Consider the following 26,651-nt stretch of genomic DNA (forward strand, 5'->3'; position numbering starts at 1 on the left):
AAATTAATTCATTTAATTAATAATCCCAATAAGAATAATTAAATTAAGTCTATGATCATTGATGTACTAATAATTTCTTAGTTGAATAATGTGGTAACTCACAATATATGGATATCAAGTATTAATCAATTCAAATCCAATTTTCATTTAAGGGATTACTATGTATTATGAAGTTTAAATTCTTCTAATAAAGAATGGCAATATTGAATTAATATTGACTACATCTTTGTGAACTTCTTTTTTCTTTCAAATAACCTATTTTTATAAAGTAAAGATAACATATGCAATTGCATAGCCCTATCTTGGCCTCTCAATATTTTAATATTATTAATCTTTTTTTTTTCTTTTTATCTTTGTATACTAAATATATATTATACAATATATATATATATATAACTTTTTTATCTTATATTTTTTTATCTCATTTATTAATTTTTTTCTGTTAAAAAGTTTAAAAAAAAATTATTTATAATTTTAAGGATCAAAAAATTTAAATTTGCGTTAAGTCCAATCCTTAAATCTAAACTTGAGTAACTTGGAGGTAAAAGTAGAATATCACTTATAGAATTACAATAAAGATAAAATATTTGCTTGTAACTACAAACACGGAATGAAATCCGCATTTGTGAATCTTTCTAGTGAAAAAACGTTATACATTGAAATGACAAATGATTCTTTAATAGATGTTACACAGTAAGTGTAAGAATAAATATAATGAGAACATCATTAATCGTAAAGACTTATTAATAGATTACTAATAATATATAACTATTTCCAACTTAATATTAAGCTAAAAAATAACTGTGCATACATGATATGAGAATAATATTAATTGTGTGGAGTAACATAAACATTGATTGGTCAACCTTCTACAATGACACAATTTAGTTATCAAATGTCTTTTGATGGGTCACATTTTGCTAGAAAATAATTAAGAGGATTTATTTTTAGAATAAATTTAGCCCAGTATGGATTAATTATGAGTTCTATCTTGTATATCATGTCTAGGTGTGGTTGAATAAATGGGGTACATTGCATCTGACCCAGTAGAAAAAATTGTAAATATATTTTGTTGCCTTTATGTCTAGATTAAAAAGTTGATAAAAAATATATGTTAGATTTAAACCAATAAACAAATAAAAACTCTAAATTTATTTTAAATCAATAAACTACAATCTTATATATTTAAAAATATAATAGATTTAACTAAAAATCTTAGTATTTGAAATAAATGAACTGTGCAGTAACAAAGTCTTTGATTAAATTTTAGTGCCTCTCATTTTATTTTTATTTGTAAAGTTAGATTCGCATGGCTTACAGTATTTTACTTCTTTTTAGAAGAGATTAGTCTATAGTTATTGAGAATATAAATTTTTTAAATAAATAAAAAGGATTAACTTCTTTTTGTTTTAAAACACACTAAAATAACTCAAATATTAATTAGTCTTATCTTATATATCAAATGTTTTAGTTGTCGCGGAATGAATAAATAAATATGCACTAATCAATTCACTATTTATGGATATTAATTAAAATATGTATAAATATGTAATGTTTCTACGATTAATTAATCAACAAATTAAGAATTTAAATAAGTGATCAAGAACTCAAGATGGGTTTAATAAGAGAAAGTCTGATTATTATTATGGTTTTGGGTGCCGTTGTGGTTATGAGCGATGAAGTATTTGACAAATATTATCAACCCTTTTGGGGATTTGATCATTTGAATGTCACTGATCAAGGCAAAGAAGTCCAAATTCTTATTGATGCCACTTCTGGTATGAATAATTTTAATTATTATGACTATTTTCAATTTTATTTTACTTTAAAAAAATTAATTAACATCATAAAATCATTATTTCAAAGGGGTAAGGGACGGATCTATGTATGGACTCGGGTGAAGCCCACCCTAAAGAAAAAAATATTTTTTTACGGTTAAAATGTGATATTACTTTATAATTTAAAAATTTTTTTTAATAAAATTCACTATTTTGCTTATTTAATTATTAAAAAAATGATAAAACTTACCTTTTCAATTTTATTTAAATTTCATTTGTTATTTATTTAAACTCACACTAATTTTTTTAAGCCCACTCTACCCTCCAATCCTTAATCTGTCCCTGGGTGTATAGTAGTAACAAAATGATAATCTTGATTCTTTTAAATAAATTAGGTATTTTCTCACTAATTTCAATTTAAGGGATATTAGGCTCTTTCTGACTTTTTGAAAATATCTATGACAGAGCTAGATCGATCTGGATCTGAGTTTGAATAAATATATATATATTTGAAAGTTTTTTTATTAAGTATCTCATTTGAGTGTTGATTTAAATAAAATAATATTTTGAATTACACTTTAATTATATATATTTAATAATTTTTTTCTTTCAAATTAACTCAATTGCATCAGTTTGAAATGTGATATTTGTTGTGATGAATTGTAGGAGCTGGATTTAAATCTAAACAAGAATATTGTTCTGGGATATTCAGAATGCAAATAAAGATATCAGAAAAATTAACCGGAGGAATTGTTACATCTTTTATGTAAGTAGTGTCTTATTCTATTTTAAAGAAATTGATGGGTATTTGGCCGGGTTTCTCTTCTTTGTCAATCTTTTAACATTTTTTCATTACATTTTATTGTGATGACAATATCCAGCTAATTTCTAGCAACAAGAATGAACCAAAACACGACGAGATTGACTTTGAATTTCTAGGGACAAAAGGGAAGTTGTAGGAACAGTTTCCCAAACTAACCTTGTTTGGCGTTCACTTTCCCAAACTAACCTAGTTTGTTCATTTATTCCCAAACTAACCTAGTTTACTATTCAAACTCAGTTTTTTTTTTTTTTTATTTCAAATTTAAATTATTATTTGTATAAACTAAATTATTTATATTTTGATATATATTTTAAATTATTATTTTTATAAATTTGATTATTTATATTTTGATATATAATTTAAATTATTTTTTTATAAATTTAATTATTTATATTTTAATATAAATATATATATATATATATATTTCAAATTTATTATATATATTTACATATATATGGAAGTATGATTTTCATTCCCATAAATTATATATATTTTTTTTAAAATGTTGTCTTCCTAACTTAAAGGTTCCTAACTTAAAGGTTGTAAAAAAATATGTGTTAAGTTAATGAATCATTAAATATGTTAGTTGGTTAGTAGGAAGGTTAATGAATCATTAAATATATTGGGTAGTTAGTAGGAAAGTTAACAAAACATTAAATGTGGTGGTTATATGTTATGTAATTAATATAGTGCAAGAAATATTAAACCGTTACATAAGAACATTAACAAAAAAGCAAACAAGAAAACAAGAAAGCAAGCAAACAAAGAGGTTCTTCTCTCTAACTTTTAGTTGTTTTGGTATTTTTTAATTTATTTAATACTTATTACTAATAATGATTATTATTGTATTTTTTTGTAGATGGATTTCTCGTCAAGTTTTCATGAGTCACAACAAATTCAGATGGAAGAAATTATTAATGATGGAGTGACAAGATCTAATGCACTTTACAATTTAAGTGAAGCTGATGGATTTAATTCAAACCCGGAGATGGAAAGCGATGAAAGTGATAGTGATTACAATGTAGAGGACTCGGATTCAACAAGTAATAGTGACGGTGAAGAAGAGAATATTCAGACTAATGACCCAACAAATATGGATGGACATATTCCTAATGTGCCATGGTTTACAACAGAGGAGATCCTCAACAACGTTGCCATGAATAATTCAGGTCATTTTCCTAATTTTAATTCTCTTAACAATGATCTTTTTGAAGGTCAATGTTTTGTAGATAAACAAACTGCAATAGATGCAATAAAATCAAGCCACATAAGAGAATCAAGAAATTATCATGTTTTAAAGAGCACTACGGTGCTTTATGAGGCAAAATGTACTATAGTTACATGTCCGTGGAAAATTCGAGTTATAAAAAGTAAGCGATCTGGATACTTTCAAATCACTAAACTTCCTGCTCAACATAACTGCCTTTTGAGAACAATCCAAAGAGACCACAAGAAACTTAGTTCAAAAATGATTGGAAGTGTTATAAAGCAACAAGTAAGAATATTTTTTATATTTAATATTGTTGATCTTTTATATATTTTGAGTTGTTATTTATTATTTTAAATTTACATATTTAGATAATGGAGGGGCCATACTTGAAAGTGAATAACATAAGGAATCAAATACTGGCAATGTATAAATATCATGTTAGCTACAAGAAGGCTTGGTTGGCAAAACAAAAGGCAATATCAGAGGTGTATGGTGATTGGACGATCTCTTATTCTAAACTTCCTAAATTTTTAAGTGCTTTGATGCATTTTAATCCAGGCACGAGTGTTTCGATTGAAGCTGTGGTCGATGTTACAAAACTCCACACGTCGGTGTTTAAGCGTGTATGGTGGGCATTCAAACCGATAGCTGATGGGTGGCAACATGCTCGGCCAGTTATCAGTATTGATGGTACGTTCTTGAAAGGAGGATATAACGGGAAATTATTAATTGCAATGGGATCTGATTCTAATAACATGATTGGGAGAAATATGGTAATCTTATTCCCAATGAAAATTTGAGAAAGAAGAAAAACCAACGAGGTCAAAGCCAGCGTATTCGAACCGAAATGGATAACCCACGAAGAACCATCATTTGTGGGAGATGTGGCCAAGAAGGTCATACAAGACGTAGCCAACGTTGTCCTGAGCAAAATCGTCAATAATTTAGATAAATGATGATTGTAATAGTTTTTAAGAATATTTAATTATTATATTATTATGGTTAAAATGTTTTAAATTTATTAGTATTTATCAATTATTTATTAGAATACTAAAGAAAATATTTATTACATTATATAAATGAGAATTGAAATGTAAATATATATATATATATATTTATATTAAAATATAAATAATTAAATTTATAAAAAAATAATTTAAATTATATATCAAAATATAAATAATTAAATTTATAAAAATAATAATTTAAAATATAAATAATTTAGTTTATATAAATAATAATTTAAATTTGAAATGTAAAAAAAAAAAAAAAAAAAAAAAAAAAAAAAAAACTGAGTTTGAATAGTAAACTAGGTTACTTTGGGAATAAATGAACAAACTAGGTTAGTTTGGGAAAGTGAACGCCAAACAAGGTTAGTTTGGGAAACTGTTCGAAGTTGTAGACAAATGTGTTCGTAAACGATCCAGGTCATAGAGAGGAGTTGGTTAAACTATGGTTTAATCCCTCTGCAGCGTTTCATACTTACGAGATTAATTGGAATCCTCAGCAAATCTTGTAAGTTCTTTAATTGCGCGCCCTTAAACATTATTGAAAATATGATTGATCTTGTATTGATGTCAAACTACAGGTTCAAAGTTGATAATAAGACGATAAGAACGTTCATTTACCCTCCGAATTACATTTCGAGACCTTTGCATATGGAGGCGACCGTTTGGAATGGATCATGGGCTGGGACTGTAGATTGGTCTAAGTCTCCTTTTACATCATCATATCGAGGGTTCTACATTCAAGGCACCCCCTGCAACAAATAAAGACTCATTAAATTTTGTTTACCAATTACCATCATTGATTTACTATTTATTTCTAATAATTGAATAATGTTGTAACTCACTATATAATATGGATATTGAATATTAATCCAAAAGTGTGTTAAGAGATTAGTAAGTACCAATTATGAAGTTTAAACTAGTTTATACTTATATAAGGAAATTTTGGGATTTTCTTCCATTGATCCATTCACATTGAGATGGTATTGAAAGTGGTATTTACATGTTCAATACCACTTGATTTTACATCAAGTCTTTCTTTAGAAATGATTAATAAAAAGTTATACTATGTGTTTAAAATTTGCTGTAATACTATTTGTGACAAATTGAATTTATGGCTTTTTTCCATTAACATAAACTTAATAAAAAAAATTCAGTTAGATATTTGTTACTGAGACTTATTTATTCAAAATCTTTATTTTCTTTAAATATAAAATTTTAGTGAACTTTGCTTATATTAATATGATAATATATATTTAAGTAAGATGTTATAAGAAAAAAAACATAAATTATAATTATATGATACATTATATTTAAAATTTTTAAATTTTTAAAAATTTTCTATTGTAAAATTTAAGATATATTTTCTCCCACCACATTAACATATGTGTTTGAATCTCCAATACACAAAAAAAAAACATTTGTAAAAAGTTTTAAAATAATTTATGTTATTATACTTAGCGCGTAAAAATTGTGTCGGACCTGTAAAAAATAATTGTGCACCGATAATATTTTCAAATTTCATTTTTATTATTTTCATATTATTTTAATTTTAAAATATTTAAAAATTAAGATAAAAGTATAAATTTCAATTATCACAAATATTATATTATTAACTATACTTGATTCAATTCATAACATCTTCTGTAAATAATAATTTTCAAAATATTTAACTCCAAATTATGTTTAAAAATTTGTAACTACAAATAATAATAATTAGTGATTGAACAATATTATTTCAACTTCAAATGTTGAATACTGTTGTTCAAATATTTTACAATACTACCCATCAACTGATCTAACAAATTAAGTGAAAACATAGGTTTATGTTTGGATTGGTTATTTAGAAAATGATTTTTATGATTTCGAGGAGTTGAATTTTTTTGTGATAAAAAAACTTGAAATGTTTTAATATATAATAATAAAATAAAAATAAAGAAAATTTTAGTATTTTAGTTAATAAATTGAGTGATATAATTAAGGAGCAAAAGAGAAATAATATTTTTTTAAATTGAATTATTTGAATAACTCAATTAAACTCAAAATTAGGTGTGTATGAATGTTACGAGAATAATTTACTTTTTTTGGATCAACACATTTTAGTAAGTTATACTAGGCAGGGATAACAATAGAGCGAGGCGAGAAATACATTTATTATCCCCGTCTCGTTTTAATTTCAGGAATTTTCTTAATATTATTCCGTCCCATTCGGTTTTTTTCAGTTTCGGGAAATCCCGCAGGGCACTGCTAATAAATTTTTTTAATAAATAAAAATTATACAATAAAATTATATAAACAATTTTTTAATATAATATATATTATAATATATTAAAATTTTATATTATTATAAAAAAAATAACCTTATTACTCTTATAAAATATAGTGAATATATTGATAATTTAATATATTTAATTATGTTTATGGTGTTCGAGGCAGAATCGATGTGAAATCAGGGCAGATCGGGTCGGGGGACACAAATATCATCCCCGCCCCATCTTCATTCGGTTTCGGAGAAAAATCGTCCCAAACGAGACAATTCGGTTCAATTTTCGCTGAGCGATTTTAAATTGTGGATTTACCATAAGACAAAGGTTCACTTTAAAATATATATATTTATAAAATAATATTTTTTTTTGTTAACATAGGACATAATCTTTTAATTTATTAATCTAATTTATTATTTGCCAAAATTATGTCTAACTATTGTTAAGTTATATTTTGGTTCCTCATCTCAATTTTGGTGAGGCATCTCCGACTGAGTTGTTTCCTCATCTCGTTTTATAAGATTCGAGAAGAAGATAAGCCACGAGACTTAGCAAAGTAATCGAATAAAACATTTTTCCAAAAACAGTGCACAGGTCGAGCCTAACATTTCAGTTCCTCATCCCACTCGAGATTCGAGAGAAATGTAACGCATGGGGTCGACTAATTAAATATTAAATATTATTTTAAAGAATTTTGATAATACCAGACAGATTTTTAAAATTAATTATAAAATAATTAATTTTATTTAAATTTTAATAATATGAAGATTTACGGTAATAAAATGATGATGTTTTTTTATGAAATCTTGGTTTAAATTAATTAAACATAATTAATTAAAGAAATATTATTTATTTGAAGACAGTCACCAATTAACTTTAGAAAAATCAATAAAAATGTGTACGTGTACCAACGTAATTTTAATTAGAGTTTCATTTTTATTCGAAGTTTGGTGATACTCGAGAATGAGCTTTCGCGCTTCATCCTCTGTACCCGTTTTAAAAACGGTATCTACTTATAAACGTAGCTATTGAAAATCAGTTTTTAAAACGGTCTCTACGCATGAGTTTTAACCGATTACTCTTTTGGTCCTAGTCATTCTTCTAGTATTTGTTGCTGATGATAACTAAGGAGGAAGTGTGATTTTGATATCACTACAACAAAACATACATTCAGCGACCCTTATATGCCAACCCATATTAAGCGTGGGTAAAAATTAAAAGAAAAAAACTTTTCCCAACCTCTATACCACCACCTTTATTTTTTTTTATATACCAACTTTGTAACTTTGTTAAAACCTTATAATTTAAATATTCTAAATTTTAATAATTTTTATGTTTTATTTTTAAACTTTGTAAATATTTTTTTTTTATTTTTTAATTTTTTTAAAATTAAATTTGACTTAAAATTTTGTTAACATTAAAATTTAATTAATATTTTTTATATAACATAATTTTTAAACTTTTTATAGTATTTTTAATATATGTCTTTTATTTAATTATTATTTAAATTTAATTAAATTGAAAGTAAAATATGAGAGTTCATTAGTATCTGAAGTGTTAATATGACATTTATCCCACATCGGAGAAAAAGAAGAAGTTTTTGATATATAAAATATGAGAGAGTTCATTAGTTTCTGAAGTATTTTTAAGATTATAATGTGTTGGAATATGGGATCACCCTAAGGGTTTAGGGTTATGTTCATAAGGTACTTGAGAGATGAAGGTCAAATGTGATAATAGTAGAGATAAAAAAATAACATCTAAAACTAAAATAAAAAAAAACAAATTTTAAAAAAATAGTTTAAAAATAAAATAGACTTTTAGCGACGTTTTTCATTTTGCCAACGCTTAAATAAGCGTCGTTAAAACTTTCGCCTTTCGGCAACGCTTGTACCGACGCTTAAATAAGCGTGGTAAAAACTTGCGCCCACCCTGCTTCTGGCGACGCAAGAATAAGTGTCGGTAATGTTTTTGGCGACGCTTTTAAAGGTTGGCAGAAGTCTTTTTAAGCGTCGCCGAAAGTTATTTTTGTTGTAGTGTATATATGTATAAAGGTCGAATTTGGATTTGCATCAAAACTTGTGAGTAAGTTTTGATTGACAATCTCGATAAGCTCCACTCCAAGGGTCATAACTTTTGATTCACTCAACCATTTTTAGTCTATGACCTACCATTAGAGAGGTATGACTCTTACCTGTTTTTACACTACGTACGCCACCCAATTCGACGCACAACCCAAGTGAGGTTTTCCGTACTAAAGTGTCGCCAAAATGGATAACTTGCATTCAATTGAAGATTGAAAGAGATATAATCCATCTCTATCACGATTTTACTACCAATATATCTAAGAGACACACCTTTCCAACAGTACCAATCCCAGACCCTAATTCATCCTAAGTTGATCAAGATACCTCGACAAAGTTTATGTCCAAACAAGTCGACTGAGGACAAAATTGAAAAGATGTTGAAATTTGAACATTTGTAATTTGGTCCACACTCCATCATTTCAACTGATTCAAATTGGAGAATGAAGATAAACCGATTACCTACAAGAATAACTCGACCATAACTCAATGAAAGACCAAAAATATGTTGGTTGAACTCACTAAAGCCAGTTGCAGGTTCAAAAATCCCAAAATTAACTTATTTGAGGTATTTAAATACATATCCTCCATAATTGAAGACACCTAAATTCCAAACATTTATAATAGAAATCATTACTTAACGGGCATGTGAGACATAGCGTCAATGTCATTTCTCACGTGTAATCAAACACTTAACAAATAATTGAATCTCTAAGTCGTGTTTGAGCACGCATAATATTTTTTTAATTTCTCAAATAGTAAATTAGGTGGCAACTCTAAAAAAACCAAATTTAGTCCAAAATGTTATTTTTTTAACGAACTTTAATCCCGCCTACCATTTTAGTTTATCATCTCACTCGAGAAGAAGTGAGATATGGGGCGGCGATTATCGAGTTATAAACGATTTTTCCAAGGGATGATTTTTTGGGCATTACAAGCTCGAACGATTTGTAAATTGGAGCTCGAACTCGATAATTTATCCACAAGCTAGAGCTCGACTCGATAATTTACCCACAAATTCGAGCTCGACTTAAAAAGATTGAATTAAATTTATATTTTCAAGATCGAGCTCGAACTCAAGCCAAAACCAAGCGCGTACGCGAAAATAATAGTATGGTAAGTGTGACGATTGAAAGAAATGGTCTGATAGAGTATGATTTTAATAAATAGTTATAGGTAATGATGGTTGCGAAGAGGATTATAGCTTTAGAATTAGTTTTGACGTTGCAACAGATGTGCGTGATTATGTCTCGACATAATGTGATTAATGGAAACGAAAGTCTTTCGATTCACTCCCCATTATTTCTAAAAAAAGCTCGCCCTCGGGCCTTGGGAAGGTCGATCGGGTCTTTTCCTCTTGTTATGTTCCCGCCATGCACTGGTAAAAAAATGACCTTTACCGACAGATATTACCGAAGGTTTTATAAAACTCTCCTAATTGATCCCGAGAGGAAAAAATCTTTCGTTATTGAAAATAGATTCCGAGAGGTGTGTAAAACTCTCGGTTTTGATTATTAGTACCGAAAGTTATGCTAATAACTCTCGGTTTTGACTTTCCCAAAAAATGAAAAAAAATTCTAAGTGTTGGGAGTTGGTTAATTGCGAAGGTTATTCTAAAAACTTTCGGTTTTACCTTTCCTCAAATGTTTAAATACGAAGGGTTTCCATTAAACCGTTGGAATTGACTCATCCCAAAAAATTGAGAAAATATTCTAAGTTGGGGAATGATTAATTGCGAAGGTTATTTGAAGAACTTTCGTTTTTACATTTTCCTGAAATTTTTAATTGCGAAGGTTTATCCTATAAACCTTCGGTTTTGACTCATCCAAAAAAAGACAAAAAAAATAAAACCTGTGATTCTTATTACCGAAGGTTTTTCAATAAACCTTTGGTTTTGAGAATAGTCAAAACCGGAGGTTTATTGAAAAACCTTTGGTAAATACCTTTATAAATACAAACCTTACCCCCTTCTCTTTTTCATTCGCCTCTCTCTCCTTTCTCTCTCTCCCGCGCCGCAGCCGCCTCTGACGCTCCTCTTCTTCTTCTCCGTTCCAGGTTAGTTTTTTATTTGTTTTTTTGTTTTTAGATTTGGATTTGTTATCATTTGGTTAATATTATCTAGATTTATGCTAGTTTAGATTATTTGTTTGGTATTTTGATTTATATTTGTTATTGTTTAGATTAGATTTATGTTAGTTTGTTAAATATATATAATTCTGTTAGATTTTGTAAATGAATGATATATTTTGGTTATTGTGTTTGATATATATATATATATATATATATATATATATATGAAATGCATTTAGGATGGGTGAGTTATGGATGAGTATTCGGCGTACACTAGAGAAACTGTCTCGGCATTACCAGAATTTGCTAGAACAAACAGAAACTGCGGCACGTGAGGAAGAGGTGAGAAAAATAACGCTGGAAATGGAGGAAATTCGTTTGAGGGATGCGGAAAGAGGCCAAATGTTTAATGAAATTAAAGCGGACAGGGCTGAAATGACGCAAAAAATTGGAGAATCTCGAACAGGAAATTGAATTGTTGAAGAGGAAGAATCAACCACCCCCTCCTCTTCCCCACATCTACTAATTAATTTCTCGATTATATTATTGATTAATTAGGTAATATCTTTTCCGTACGAATGATGACATTTTGGTGTATTTAGTTTTCATAATTATGTATTACTATTATCCTTTAATTTGGTTTTGATTTATTAATGTTGTTTAGGGTTTCTTTTCCTTTATTTATTATATTGCCTTTATTTGATAAAATTATATAACACAGTATCTTTTAAACAAAAAAAAAATAGGTGTAATTTCGAAGGTTTTCAAATAAACCCTCGGATTTGACCTTTGTTTAAAAAAATCATAATGCTCAAAACCGAAGGTTTTCAAATAAACCTTCGGTTTTGACCCTTGTTTAAAAAAACAGAAATTTTTCTAAGTATTGCGAAATGTCAAAACCGAAGGTTTTCAAATAAACATTCGGTTTTGTCCAATATTTAAAAAAAAACAAAAAATTTTCTAAGTGTTGGGAAGGGTCAAAACCGAAGGTTTTCAAATAAACCTTCGGTTTTGTCCAATGTTTAAAAAACAGAAAATTTTCTAAGTGTTGGGAAGGGTCAAAACCGAAGGTTTTCAAATAAACCTTCGGTTTTGTCCAATGTTTAAAAAAAACAAAAAAAATTCTAAGTGTTGGGAAGGGTCAAAACCGAAGGTTTTCAAATAAACCTTCGGTTTTGTCCAATGTTTAAAAAAAACATAAAATTTTCTAAGTGTTAGGAAGGGTCAAAATCGAAGGTTTTCAAATAAACCTTCGGTTTTGACCCTTGTTTAAAAAAAACAGAAAACTTTCTAAGTGTTGGGAAGGGTCAAAACCGAAGGTTTTCAAATAAACCTTCGGTTTTGTCCAATGTTTAGAAAAAACAGAAAATTTTCTAAGTGTTGGGAAGGGTCAAAACCGAATGTTTTCAAATAAACCTTCAGTTTTGACCCTTGTTTAAAAAAACAGAAAATTTTCTAAGTGTTGGGAAGGGTCAAAACCGAAGGTTTCAAATAAACCTTCGGTTTTGACCCTTGTTTAAAAAAATAGAAAATTTTCTAAGTGTTGGGAAGGGTCAAAACCGAAGGTTTTCAAATACACCTTCGGTTTTGTCCAATGTTTAAAAAAAACAGAAAATTTTCTAAGTGTTGGGAATGGTCAAACCAAAGGTTTTCAAATAAACCTTCGGTTTTGACCCTTCCAAAAATACATTCTGTTTAAGGTCAGGACCGAGAGGTTTATTCAAAACTTTCGCAAATAGCTATCAAAACCGAAAATATTCAAATAAACTTTCAGTTTTACCACTTGACAAATTGTTAAATGAACTGTTTTTTACCTTCCAATATAGACTCCTAACAAATATATTCAAGTGTGTTGTATTTTAAAAATTAATATTGTGTTTAATGTTAAAATGTTTATGATTGTGTTTGATTATATAGAGAAGTGTATATGAATGTTTATGTTTGATTATCTTATGAATGTGTGTAATTTTTTATCATATGGATTGTGCAATATTTTAAGGATATCAAATGTGTTAAATTAATGTTGTTCAAGGTCGTTAGAAGGTGAGAAACCGATTAATTTAAGAAATTGTGAAATGGTAATACCGAAAGTTATATCATTAACTTTCGGAAATAACTATCAAAACCGAAAGTTAATGATATAACTTTCGGTTTTACCCCTTCATAATTTGTTAAATTAATTAGTTTTTTACATTCCAATATAGACTTCTTACTAATATAATCAAGTGTTTGTTGTATTTTTAAAAATTAATATTGTGTTTAATGTTAAAATGTTTATGATTGTGTTTGATTATATAAAGAAGTGTATATGAATGTTTATGTTTGATTATCTTATTAATGTGTGTGAAGTTTAATCATATGGAGTGCGTAATATTTTAAGGTTATCAAATATGTTAAATTAATGCTATTCAAAATCATTAGAAGATTGAAAACAAATTAATTTAAAAATTTGTGAAGTGATAATTCCGAAAGTTAATGACATAACTTTCGGAAATTACCATCAAAACCGAAAGTTTATTTGAAAACTTTCGGAATTGACTATGGTCAAAACCAAAAGTTATTTGAAAACTTTCAGAATTGACCTTGGTCAAAACCAAAAGTTTTCAAATAACTTTTGGTTTTGACCTTTTTAAATATGGCTTTGTAAGTGTAAATGTAAACCGAATTTTGAAAACCCAAAGTCAAGACTCGTATATATTGGCGAGTCAAGCAAAACAAGTATTCTACGCCCCTAATATGTCAGTCCAACCCGGTTGGAAGATTGTGACAAAAATAAAACCGCGGTTTACAAATATGTAGTTCAGATTAATTAATTAGGTAGATTTATGTTCTTTACTTTATATTCGTTTTTATTACTACTTGATCTCAATTATTCCCTCATTTATTAATGGTATGCATTAAGAATGTCTGAAGGTAGTAAAGAACCTTGGTGGATTATGAGGAAAACACCCAGCAAATTGTTAAAGCCATACCAGAACTTACTTGCCAAATCAGAAAACTTAAGGCTCCGAGAATCGTCTTCTAGAAACGAACCACCTATTGTTGTGGTCCCGATAACTACTACTCCCCCAGCCGACGAGGATGTTGAGGCTATTAAGGCCGAAGAGTTTGTAGAGAGTACGTTTACTGATATAGGGATGATGACGATGAGGCTGAAGACGAGGGTCTTGAGGAGCCTCACGAGGAGGATGACGAGGAGGAGCACGATTCCACTCCCGAACCATCATCGACAGGTAACTTGTTTACAAATTAGTTATTGTTTGAATTGATTCACATATCTAATTATGAATTTGATAATTTTGAAGAATCTTCTGTCCGCAAGAGACGGAGGAAGAACAAGAATATTGCGCTGTCTAAGAGGATAGTGGGGACAAGGATTCCTCTTACTTTTAGAGAGGTAGATGGGAGGCCAGGCGATGCTGACGTGGGAAGAACACGGTGGTCTAGACATGTGGGGTCGATTATCCGGGACCCCTCAGCTATCTCACAACGTCTTCTAAAGTGGAAGGCATTAAGTGCGGACCAATTGGATTCACTTTGGACTGCTATCAAGGTAATATTTCAATTGTGCAGGTTGAGATGGAGGAGGTTCTTAGTAACGAACCTAGAATATCTGATTTTGAATTGACGGAGAGGGTGTTCGGACAACAAAAAGACGGGAGAGTGTTCGGAATGGGATTAGGCGTCCGACCCACACACTTTCGTGAGGATCGTCGAAGTGGAAACAGTTCACAACGAAACAATGAGCGATTGTATGAAGAGAATCAAAGATTGACGCTCAAACTAGAGGAATTGGAGAAGAGAGACGAAGAAAGAATGCGCATAATCAATGAAATGCAAGCGGAAAAGGAAGCAACAAATGCAAGAATGGAGAGGGAGAAGTTAGAAATGAATGCAAGAATGGCGAGCGTCGAATTGTTTATGAGGCAATATCAACAACCACCTCCTCCCCCCACCAGCTAATTCTAGTACGTTTTGATATGTTATTTCGATTGAAAACATGTTTTCATTAGTAGTTGTTTCGATTTGAATTTATAACAGATTGTTCGGATGATTAGTTTGGTTGCGAATTTTGTAATGATAATGATAATTTAATGTATGTGTCATTTCTTTTATTATTGATATATTGGTTTGGCTGAACAGGTTTTGGTTGCGAGCAAAATAATCGACATATTTTGTAAATTTTACAGGAAAAAACCGAAAGTAATATTGAAATCTTTCGGTTTTTCTTCAAATGGAAAAACCGAGAGTTATATGAAAACTTTCGGTTTTTCCATTTGAAGAAAACCGAGAGTTAATTAGAAAACTCTCGGTTTTTCCCATAGGAGTATAACCGAAAGTTTTCTAATTAACTCTCGGTTTTTCCATTTGAAGAAAACCGAGAGTTAATTGGAAAACCTTCGGTTTTTCCCTCAGGAGTAAAACTGAAAGTTTTTTAATTAACTTTCGGTTTTACAATTGAAGAAAACCGAGAGTTAATTAGAAAACTCTCGGTTTTACACATACGGGAAAAACCGAGAGTTTTCTAATTAACTCTCGGTTTTCCATTTGAAGAAAACCGAGAGTTAATTGGAAAACCTTCGGTTTTTCCCTTAGGTGTAAAACCGAGAGTTATTTGTAAAACTTTTGGTTTTTCTCTCTATGGAAAAACCGAAAGTTTTTCAATTAACTTTCGGTTTTACTCTAGGGTATCTAAACCGAAAACTCTACGATATCTCTCGATAAATGCTCAATTGTTTTTAACGAAAGAGTCAATACCGAGGGATGGCAAGAGTTACCAAAACTTTCGATAATGTGTCTATACCGAAAGTTATAGGGTCAAAACCGAGAGTTTTTACTCTCGTTTTTTACCCCTTTTTCACTAGTGATGATAAAGACACACTCCAGAGGAGGTATGCCCAGCGCGCTACAGATCTTACTTGTCTTGGTAGGGGCAACCCCCTTCTTTCACATAACGACGGTACGAAATAGGGATCTTACGAGAAAGATAGGCACCTGTGAATATGTTAAACAAAATTTTTCTTGTGACATCATTATTAGTATGCTAGTATGAATATGGCATTTTTCTTTTAAGTTTAGGTTCGATATTAGAATTATTAAAAATAAATATATAAAATATATTATATTTTTTGGTTCGAAAAAACTCGATAAATTATCAAACTAGTATTATATGAGCTCATACTCGCTCGAATGTTAATAAGTCGGCTCAAACTTAATCAAAATCTAGCTTAAATCTAATTTTGATCGCGTGTGCCTTGCCTTAGAAGAACTAGTGACTACTCACCCAAGAATGATTTGGTTTTGGGCCTAGATCACTAATAAAAGAGAAGAAAAAAAATGGGGAAGAGTACTTTGACAATTTTGGGATTTGGAGTTCCAATCCACAATGAAGAAAGCAGTGAAGACGTGGCGGCGACGACGGAGAGCCAGAGATAAACGCTGAAAGAAAGACTAGGAAAAAAAAGAAGGAAAAAAAAAAGGAGTTAATGCAAATTTGATCTACGTATTATTTAATTCTTTTTTAATAATTATGCAAATAAAAGGTAGCTTTTGACTTTGTATTTTCTTGAAGAAGGCCAGCTAATTTATTTTTTATTTTTTTAACTGAGATAAAAAATAATTTAGGTTGAAAAGTCAATTCAAAATTAATAATCAAGTCTAGAATGAAATATGTACTTAAACCCAATCCAAATTACTATTACATTGATATAAATTATTCCAAATTAAAATGTGGGATACTTTATTTAATTAGTTAAGAGTATTCTTTAAACAAAACTAATAATCAGTTCAAAACAGAAAATAATAAACAAGCAAGGAAAACTCAAATTTTAAATCCAATCCACTTAATTGTCAAAGGCCTAAGGCTCTATTTTAAACTGAAACACCACTTTGTGCTGAACACTATATATTGAGTAGATAATTATAATACCATTCAAAATAGAGTATTAATCTTTAAAATTTTAGATTAATGTTTTGATGAAAAAGTAATTTAAGCATTTTTAGCCAAATTTAATTAGTTGTGACTAATTTTTAATCAAACTAATAATTATTTAGAAACAGGAAATACCCAAATTTCATATCCACAGGCAAATTAATTGAGAAAGCCCAACACTCTATTTTAAACTCAACCTCAAATATTGTACGTGGCCTAATTCATCTTAATAAATTTATTGAGGTCTTTTCGGGGTGATCAAATAAAAGAAAACGGTTGAAAGAAAAACTAATAACTCTATTAATGTATATTGTGATATATGTTTTTGCAGTATCTCTTATCATTATTAACCTTAGTCTATGGAAAATAGGCATAATAATAATGTACACAATAACCTTAGACCAATATATTGTGACAAACAATTTCTCCACAAAGCCACTTGAAAATATTTAGTATTTTTTAACCATTAAAACGGCTTTGTCAAGGATGGTGGTGTTGTTTTTTAACCATTAATTGTCTAAATAAATAATAATGTAAGAAGTCATAACAATTGTAATTCAAATGGAGGTCAAGCCATACTCACTAGCAGTTCCCTCTCGCGATTCTGTGTTAGGGCCATACAATCTAACTGTCATCATTACTTCATCTCCATTTTCCTCCATCACAGTCACTTTCAACACTGCAACAATAGAAGAATCTCCGAACCTATTCCATTCGCTTGAGCTTCGCATGCATGCGGCGTCCATGATCTTTTCATCTTTTCTCGTAGTCGAATCTGAAGAATAGACAAATTGAGTGCATTTCTTCTTGATGTGTTATATTTTTCCTTGTATTCCAACTTATAAATCTCTTACAATGTAAAATGACTCTAACTATCTCTTATTTTTTCTAATACCCAAATAAAAAATAATGTCAAATAAAAGATTATCATAAATACTTTTCTATTGTTATTGCTGTAAGGATCGAGTAAATCTACAAAGAAAGTCATGAACTAGAAGCAAGATACCAAAAATTACCAAAAAATGATAAAAACAAGAAGAACCAACTGGTCAAAGCAAGACCAACGGCATACGTGAATGGTGTACATCGATTCTCCGAAGACCGATCAAGCTCGTGCTGGATAAAGTATATCACTCCAGCGCACCCGGATGATGCTGCAAAGAGAAGAATCGATGTCACCTGTAGAAACCAAAACCAAAACCAAGAAGACACATCGGGATCAATCAACAATCGTAATTGATATACCTTATTATCCAGCACAAACTTCCAATAACAATATATAATTATTAATATATTATTTAAAAGATCTTGAAACGAGATGTTCACTACCGAATATACATACCCCATCACCGATCGTGAACAATGTCATCATAACGCGATTCAGCAGTCTATGCCCGACCGACAAGGCATAAATATCCACCATGGCCATGCAAAGGGTCCATGTGCACTCGATGACGACAGATACCATAAAGTATCTATTGCAACCAACAAAACATAACACAAGTCAGATAAAGATAATGAAAAGCCGATGTGAAACACATTAAAATACAATTTGGGATTGCTTAATTAACCTGAATGAAGTGATGTCCATGGGAAAATTCCGTGTCGTGACGATGACACATAGGGAGATACCCGCCAAGACAAGCTGAATCAGGCGAAGAACAAGGCCGCCTTTTGTTCCAGGCATACCCTGTATGTCGGTCATCCTCGGCGCAGGTCCCACATCATCAGCCAGTATAGGTCCCACCACAGGGTGCACGACTGGATGGCTAATGGTCAACGCTACAAGTTAAGAAATGATAGAGATAAGTAAGTTATATTTTAAGAGATAAAACATTACAGTAATAAACAGTAGCAGCAGCACAAATTAAATTGGTTCAATCCTATGACATCATCTCATAATGTATGTATGTTGTAAAACCTATCAAATATCACTATTAATTATTATTATTGTTTAAGTTGTATCGTGGGTGTTTTATAGTTTGCTTCTAGAAGATTATTGTGTCAAGCAGGATCTTTAACTTAATACTTAATTTCTCATTAATGATATTTAATTTGACTATAATATACTAATGACTCAACAGAACAACAATAGGAAACTGGTAATGTCAATAATGAGGATATAATCATATAAAGATTTACTTGGCTCATTTTCAATTTTAAACATATTCCCATGTGCAAGCTATTATTTTGTTGTTTCTATCTCATATATATATATATATATATATATATATATATATATATATATATATATATATATATATATATATATATATATATATGCACTAGATAGGTTTGCTCATCAATATTATATATAGAGACAATCAGAGTACTTCATTCAAATAAAACAGTATATATAAACGAGATATATATATATATATATAGTACAAAGCCTTCCTAAATGTTATATCTTGATCCTTTTTTTTCTATACAGCAATAGTATTTTTAAATAATCTTCAACTTTGATGTTAAGTATTTTGTTTCGGTTTGTTTATTGAACGGGCATAAAAAACATTGTGTAATGAAGCAATTTAAATAAAGAAATTGATGATTATGTGAGGTTCAAATCCAAATTTCCTGTATGTTTGAGATATCATGATTGACTGATTATATAAGTAGTCAAAATTAACCAATTTATTTATTTATCTTATTTACCTGGTAATATCCACAGCAGAATGAGAGAGGAGATGGCGGTCGGAATCCATGCCAAAAACGTCAAGACAATGTAGGCCTGGAACATCCTTACATCCTCCTTCTTATTACCGCGGTCATGGATGTAAAGGTCCAGCATGTCGGACGATATGGCAGCCGCTGCGAGCGATAACAGTAATGTCCCCTACAAAATACAATAAAAATACAATAAAATTACAAGTCAAGCTAATCACAAACTTCCACTCAACTTAAAATTGAAGATAGAAGATCTAGCTAGCTTACCCAATCAATAATGAGGCCCAAAGTCACGTTGCCGCGATTGTGGAAAGGAGCTTTCCTCCACACCGCCCAACCGTCTGCAACAGTCGTGATGACGCCCCACACAACTTGCAAAATGATGGGAAATACCATGAAGCTGCAAATGTAATTGCTAGTGTAAGTGAAACAAACAATTAAAAAAATTATATATGTTAGGGGATAAACAAATCACATCCTCGGTCGGTCGGGTATATAATATAATATACATATAGATTGAATGAATCAGTTTTTCCGTTTGATAAGATGGTTTCTGAGGGTGGAGGGGTAATAACGTCTGTGGATCCCAAGTCTAAGGAATGCGAAGTGGCTGATGCAGGAAGGTTATATAGAAAGAAACTCCTAGCTCCAAAACTAAGGATCTAATACCTTCTTTCTTGTTATCAACTCCAATAAGACCACTCCAAAACTATACACATCTGATTTTGTGCTAAAGTTGTTGATGCTAAATGCATTTTCTGCACACACAAACATATATCTATGAGAACAAAAGCAACAATAGTTGAACCTTTTTGGTAAAAAATCAATGAAGAACCTGGTGCTATATAGCCAATTGTGCTTAGAACTGCATTGGATTGAATTGGGGCTGTGGATTGATCATGATCAAGAAGAAGAAGCTTGGCTATGCCAAAATCAGATATATGAGGCTCCATGTCCAAATCCAACAATATATTCATTGGTTTGATATCCCTATGCACTATCGGAGGATCACAATCGTGGTGAAGATACGACAATCCATTAGCTACTCCAATTGCAATTCTATAACGTTCATTCCACTCCAAGTTCCGAGGTGGACTTATCTCTTGGAGCACATCATGAAGGCTTCCGTTTTCCATATATTGGTATAAGATCAAACCGTATTCCTTTCTCAACCAGAAATTTTCCAACTTCACGAGGTTTCTATGCCTCACCCTCCCAACTGTCTCGATCTCCCTCACCATACTTTTTCTTATTGATCCTGAAAAAACCAGCTTCTTTGCAGCATAATGCACCACACCCTCTTGTTTAACATGATCTGGATTTGGGAGGGAAACTTTATATACCTTTCCATGAGCGCCTTTTCCAATCAAGTATTTATCATCCAGATTCTCAGTAGCTAACATTATTCTATTCAGTTCAGAGGATGCACCCTCTTCTTCATCTACCAAGTTACTATCATCTCGGTTCTTCCTCTTCCTCTGAAAGAAACACATGAAACATCCTACAAGGATGATGATGAGAACAACTGACGATCCAATAGCTATCAAAGCAATTTTAGTAGTACTATTAGTAGAAGAAGAAGGTGTTTTCTGGCTGCAAGACTTTAATATGGGATTTTCATGGCAACTTGAGTTGTTGATTGTAGGAAGAAGACATATCAAACAAAGACCTGAATTCCCAACAAAAGAATAAGGGAATGAATTGGGAACCTTCAACAATGTTTCGGGTATCTGGCCACTGAAATGGTTGTAAGAAACATTCAGTTTAACTAACTTGGGCCCGGTTCCACCAATGTAAGACAAAGTTCCTGTCAAACTGTTGTGAGATATGTCCAACTCCTCCAATTCACTCAATCTTCCTAGTTCCTTAATCTCACTTGTCATACCATTCCAGCTAACATTTAGTCTTTTCAAATGATGTTGTGTTGCTTCCATTTCGTACGAAGGAAAGCTCCCACCCAACATATTCCCGCCCAACTGCAGATTTAAAAGGGAATCAATTTCAAATAACAAAAAAGCAGGAAGACCTCCAACTAGTTTGTTACCATTGAGATTCAGTGTCGACAACTTCTTCAAGCTTCTAAAAGCAAAAGAGGGTATAGAGCCATTGAAAAGATTGTAACTCAAATCAAGGTCAAACAATTCAGTACAGTTTGACAGTTGATAAGATGGCAACAAACCTTCCAACCGATTGTAAGAAATATTCAATCTTCCAAGATTAACCATGTTTCCAAATAATTCAGATGACACAACACCCGTCAACTTGTTCATTGAAAAATCAATCTCTGTAATGCCAGATAAGTTCCCCAAGCTGGAAGGAATCATGCCCGACAAGCTATTACCACCAAGATTCATGTATAAAAGGTTTTTGTTTTCCACGAAAAATGGAACAACTCCAGAAAGGTTGTTTTCTTTGAGTATAAGTCTGGTCAGGCTAGAACAGAGTCCTACATCTGGAGGTATGCTGCCTTGAAGAAAGTTAAAACCCATATTCAACCTCTTCAACTGCTTGTTCAAACAAAGATTTGGAGGAATTTCACCTGTGAATGAGTTATTAGTAAAGTCGAGCTGCGTCAAATTGGAATTTACTCCTAATTCGTAAGGTATGACACCAGAAAACCCGTTATTAAACAAAGAAACGTTTCTCAATTGCTTCAATTCAGACATCTCAGAAGGCAGCTCACCTGAAAGGTAATTGTTGTAAACTAGAACATTTTCAAGGCTGGGAATCTTCCAGAAGTTTGTGGGTAATTGACCTGTTAATCTATTTGAATATAAGAAGAAATTGCGTAAATTTTGCAGGTTTCCGAATCCACTAGGAATTTCCCCCTGAAGTTGATTCTCCAACAGACTTAGGTTCACCAGGGATCTGCAGTTGCTAAGATCGGTAGGAATTTCGCCACGAAAACTGTTTCCAGAGAGGTAAAGAGTCGTTAACTTAGTAAGTAAGCCGAGAGAGGAAGGGATATGACCAGTAAAACGACAATAGGCAGCCCCCAACTGAACTAAATTACTACAATTACCCAAAGAAGATGGAAGATTACCGACGAAACGGTTGAAAGACAGTCCTAAAGTGACGATTTTGTTACAAGAGGAAGAACCATCTCCAATGGGAATGTTACCGTCTAGATTATTATGACTAACATTCTAAATAAAGAAGTTTTTCGAGTAGTCTGTTTATGGTCTCCGGCAACCCACCAATCAATTGGTTATTACTCAAATACAGTTCTTCAAGATTGCTGCAATTTCCTATAGATAATGGAATTTTTCCAGATAAATTATTGTTACTTACCCAAAATGAAGACAACATGGTAGCATTCCCAACTGTTACCGGGATTGAACCTTGAAGTTGGTTGGAATTCAGATAAAGAACATCTAATTGTGGAATTCGAAACAGACCCATTGGAATCGAGCCTGTTAGGGAGTTGAATTGCAGGGCCAGGAAGTTTAAAGTTTGCAATTTCCCAAGAGTAACTGGGATAGAGCCGGAAAAGTAGTTGTTGGAGAGATCAAGTTCTTGAAGAAGAGTGCAATTGTCCAAATTGGAGGGAATGGAGCCGGAGAAGGAATTGTAGCTAAGATCAATCGATTCGAGACGAGTTAAGTTGGCTAATTCGGGACCCAATTGGCCGGATATTTGATAGTTTGAGAGGCTTAAAGCAGTGACATGGCGGTTGTGGCGGTCACATTGAACACCTAGCCAGGAAGAACATGGGGTTGAATCTGAAGCATTCCAAAAGTGTTATGTGTTGAACACCTAGCTCATCGGTTGTTGTTGTTGTTGTTGTGGATGAAGCACAGAGTAGGAAAATCAAATCGGTTAAGTGGGCAGATGTTGTTGTTGAACGAACAGAAGAAGAAGAAGGATTGACTAAAAGTGTAGCTGAAAGATTTGATAGGCAGATTACAAAAATTACCTGAACATTTCAAACTGCACTGGGTTCATCGCTATGCTGTACACCACTGATAAGGCTATACCCAACAATAGTTGGGATAGCCTTATGATCAACGATGTTGTCGTTCCCGGGGTACCTGCAAATGTTTTCATTTTTCTGCAAGAAAAAAAAAAAAAAAAAAAAAAAATCAGTTTAGGTAAAACGATGAAATGAAGAAAAAATCAGTACTCAACCATCAGATGCTGAGCAGCAGCAGCAGCAGCAGCAGCGATGACATCATCTTTACGGCCAGGCTAGCAGAAAAGAGGTAAGGCGGATACTGCCCTATTAAGAGTTCGCTGGCTTGGCTTCTTGAAAAAATATTATTTTATTCTTCTTGCTTGAAGCTCTGTCAAAGAAGCATTCTATTTCGAAATTAGGGCTAAGTTCCAGGGCTCTTATTCCAAGAACTGGTGATATTCCCTTAACTGAGATTTAATAGCACCGGTTAACCCTCGGGAAGTACGGTAAGAGGAATAGTCTCTTATGATTCGATTCTTCTTAGCTTAGCTTGGCCATTCGATCGAGAAAGAGAAAGAGAACTCTTATTCATCCGGAAGTGACTGAACTAGCCTTTAGGCTTAAAAAAGCAGCACCGTCCCTCTTTGTATTTGTCGGCCTTACTGGCGCTACTGCTAATGTCGGCGTAAGGACTGTTTAAGGACTCTTCCCACCACCGCCACGGCCCGGTCTCTCTCCTTCCTTCCTCTTTGTTTTTTCGTCTTTCCGTCTCTAGTCCCCAGACTGACTAGATCTGTTCTTTGTCGGAGAAGCTGTATTACAGTCCCTATTCTTTTTATTTCTCAACATTTCAACTCCTTTTCTTTTCTTTGAGACTATTATATTTAGTTCCATCTTTAATTAAGGGTTTTTCACTTGTTGTTTATTAGTTTTATTATATATGTTTTTTATTTTTTTAGAATAATTATTATCTTATTTTATTTTACTTTTAAAAGATTTCATTTACATATATAATAAATGACAAACCTATAGATAGACATCATTTTTAATCCAAATCTTGAAGTGATAAATTTTTAATTTATAGAATTTGGGTGATTATTTTTTAATTAAAAGAAACCTGAAATGCTAATTACTTTTATTATCTTTTCTCCCATCTGGAACATTCTTTCTACACTGACTTTATTTGATCTTACAAGCAAGCATATAAATAATATTTTTGCCCCTAGCTTTGAGTACATCTGAAGAAACTGTTAAGACAGACAATTGTTTATATATATTGTGCTGACTTAATGACATAACTATTCATTTTCAGAAGACGATCGAATCGAATCTTTGCTTTATGGTGTCAATTGTATTTAATTAAACTATCTTGAGCCAATTCTTTCTTCATTTCTGTTAATAGATTTGAACCTTTTAAGGGTACATGCGCTTGTGTATCTTATTAATTAATTACTATCCAAGATATATATGCACTAAATTAATTATGGTGATATATATCATAGGAAACATTTTGCATTAATAATATCTATGTCTTCTATTGCATGGGTTTATTTAATAATATCCTTTTGATTAATTTGTCATTCTGATTATATTTATTTTCTTTTTTTTTTTGTCTCCTCTTCAATGATTATATTTATAGCTGCCTATCTAGCTAGCTTGCTAGCTGAATTTACTCTCTTCTGGCATTATAGCAACTTGGTGAGATTGAAGTGTGAACAGAAAAAAAGGAAACATTAATTTGTAAAAAGATCAGTATTATACGTACATACTAGCTTTGGCTGTCAATGGGGTCTTCTGTGACTGACTGACTGACCGACTGACCGTGGAAAAGAAATGGGTATTACCCCTCGTCATAACCTCCCTTATGTGCATTTTCCTCGTCGTCGTCGTAACCTCACTCAACATGTTGTCGTGTATAATTTACTTATATATTTCTGTTCGTGGAGGTAACTTGAAGCTTTGCTTGAGTTATGTGGCCTATCATTCATTATCTATGAATCTGACACTTTTTTTTGAGTTGTGTATAGTTTACTTATGTTTCTGTTATGACTTATAATTTACTTATATAGTTTACCTTCTCTATATATGCATATTCACAGCTAGCTAGATATATTATGAATGCCTTAGTTGGGTCTCGTTGCTCTACATATGATGCATTCCGCTGCTGTTGTTTATGAAATGAAGTGTAATTTAAGCTCGTGCACATAGATTTTGCAAAACATTGCTCAAAGATGAACAAATAACCTAATATATATGGTTGCTTCCTGTAAAATAATGGGGCTGGTAATTATCCATCAGCTCTAGGCATGAGTTCATCAAGAAGACTTGAAAAATAGAATAAAATTAGTTATTAGAATAACAAATATTATATATAATGAAACTGTGATTAGAGGTGTATGTATATAATAACTCTTTTGTTTGTTTAGAAGATTGGCCTGTATGTATATAACTCTTATGGTGTATTTCACTCTAATGGATTTGAAGGCTCTGCCTCTTGGTTTGTGCGTATTGACAAAGGACAACCCAACAAAGAGGCTTGGTCCCCTTTTCTCTTCAATATCCATTTTGTCTCCAGGTTATAATCCTTTCATTAGGACTCTTTTGGTTACACATTTAAATCTCTTTCAATAGTTATGAACTAAGTGAGATATTTAAATTTAAAATCATTTTAGTCCTTTACATTGAATCCATTAAGTTGAACACTCAGTAATTTATAAGGTTTGAACTCACGATCTTAATAAAAGTTACTATAACATTTTTGCAACAATAAAAAGTTGAAGAATATTTGGGTTGAGCTAAAAAAGCATGTCCTACACAAGAAGAATAGAGCTTGTGAAAAGAGTTACTATGAGAATCATTGGCTACTGAGCACAACAAATAGTCATTCCCAAAAAAGTCATGGCTGAACTAGATAAGCTGAT

General features: G+C 31.4%; 1 protein-coding gene across 4 annotated transcripts; it reads right to left on the reverse strand.

Moving 5' to 3' along the window:
- Window positions 1–17,588: 17,588 nt before the first annotated feature.
- LOC124927609 (receptor-like protein kinase) lies at window positions 17,589–24,520 on the reverse strand. Of its 4 annotated transcripts, XM_047468055.1 has the most exons (8): window positions 23,964–24,520; window positions 23,752–23,886; window positions 20,103–20,235; window positions 19,824–20,004; window positions 18,740–18,950; window positions 18,511–18,643; window positions 18,185–18,347; window positions 17,592–17,943 (listed from the first exon to the last, which is right to left on the reverse strand). In XM_047468055.1, the coding sequence occupies exons 2-8, from the start codon at window positions 23,880–23,882 to the stop codon at window positions 17,726–17,728; spliced, it is 1,170 nt and encodes a 389-aa protein (XP_047324011.1). In that variant the 5' UTR covers window positions 23,883–23,886; window positions 23,964–24,520; the 3' UTR covers window positions 17,592–17,725. The 4 variants fall into 4 exon arrangements, with proteins under 4 accessions (XP_047324012.1, XP_047324011.1, XP_047324010.1 ...); XM_047468056.1 differs by lacking the exons at window positions 23,752–23,886; window positions 23,964–24,520 and adding an exon at window positions 23,127–23,522 and having other exon boundaries at window positions 17,589–17,943; XM_047468054.1 differs by lacking the exons at window positions 17,592–17,943; window positions 18,185–18,347; window positions 18,511–18,643; ... (1 more) ...; window positions 23,752–23,886; window positions 23,964–24,520 and adding exons at window positions 20,505–20,593; window positions 20,671–22,374; window positions 22,519–22,742; window positions 23,127–23,525 and having other exon boundaries at window positions 19,862–20,004.
- Window positions 24,521–26,651: the final 2,131 nt, after the last annotated feature.

The sequence above is a fragment of the Impatiens glandulifera genome, chromosome 2 (assembly GCF_907164915.1).
Source record: "Impatiens glandulifera chromosome 2, dImpGla2.1, whole genome shotgun sequence".
NCBI classification, from domain to species: Eukaryota; Viridiplantae; Streptophyta; class Magnoliopsida; order Ericales; family Balsaminaceae; genus Impatiens; species Impatiens glandulifera.

Coding starts and splice junctions, on each gene's coding strand:
- LOC124927609 (XM_047468052.1), bottom strand. CDS start 23,152: ATGCTACCATGTTGTCTTCATTTTGG. Junction 22,743..23,126: donor CCATGTTGTCTTCATTTTGG/GTAAGTAACAAT, acceptor CTCTGGAAACAG/TTTTCGTGGCGAAATTCCTA. Junction 20,236..20,504: donor AGTTGATAACAAGAAAGAAG/GTATTAGATCCT, acceptor TTACATTTGCAG/CTTCATGGTATTTCCCATCA.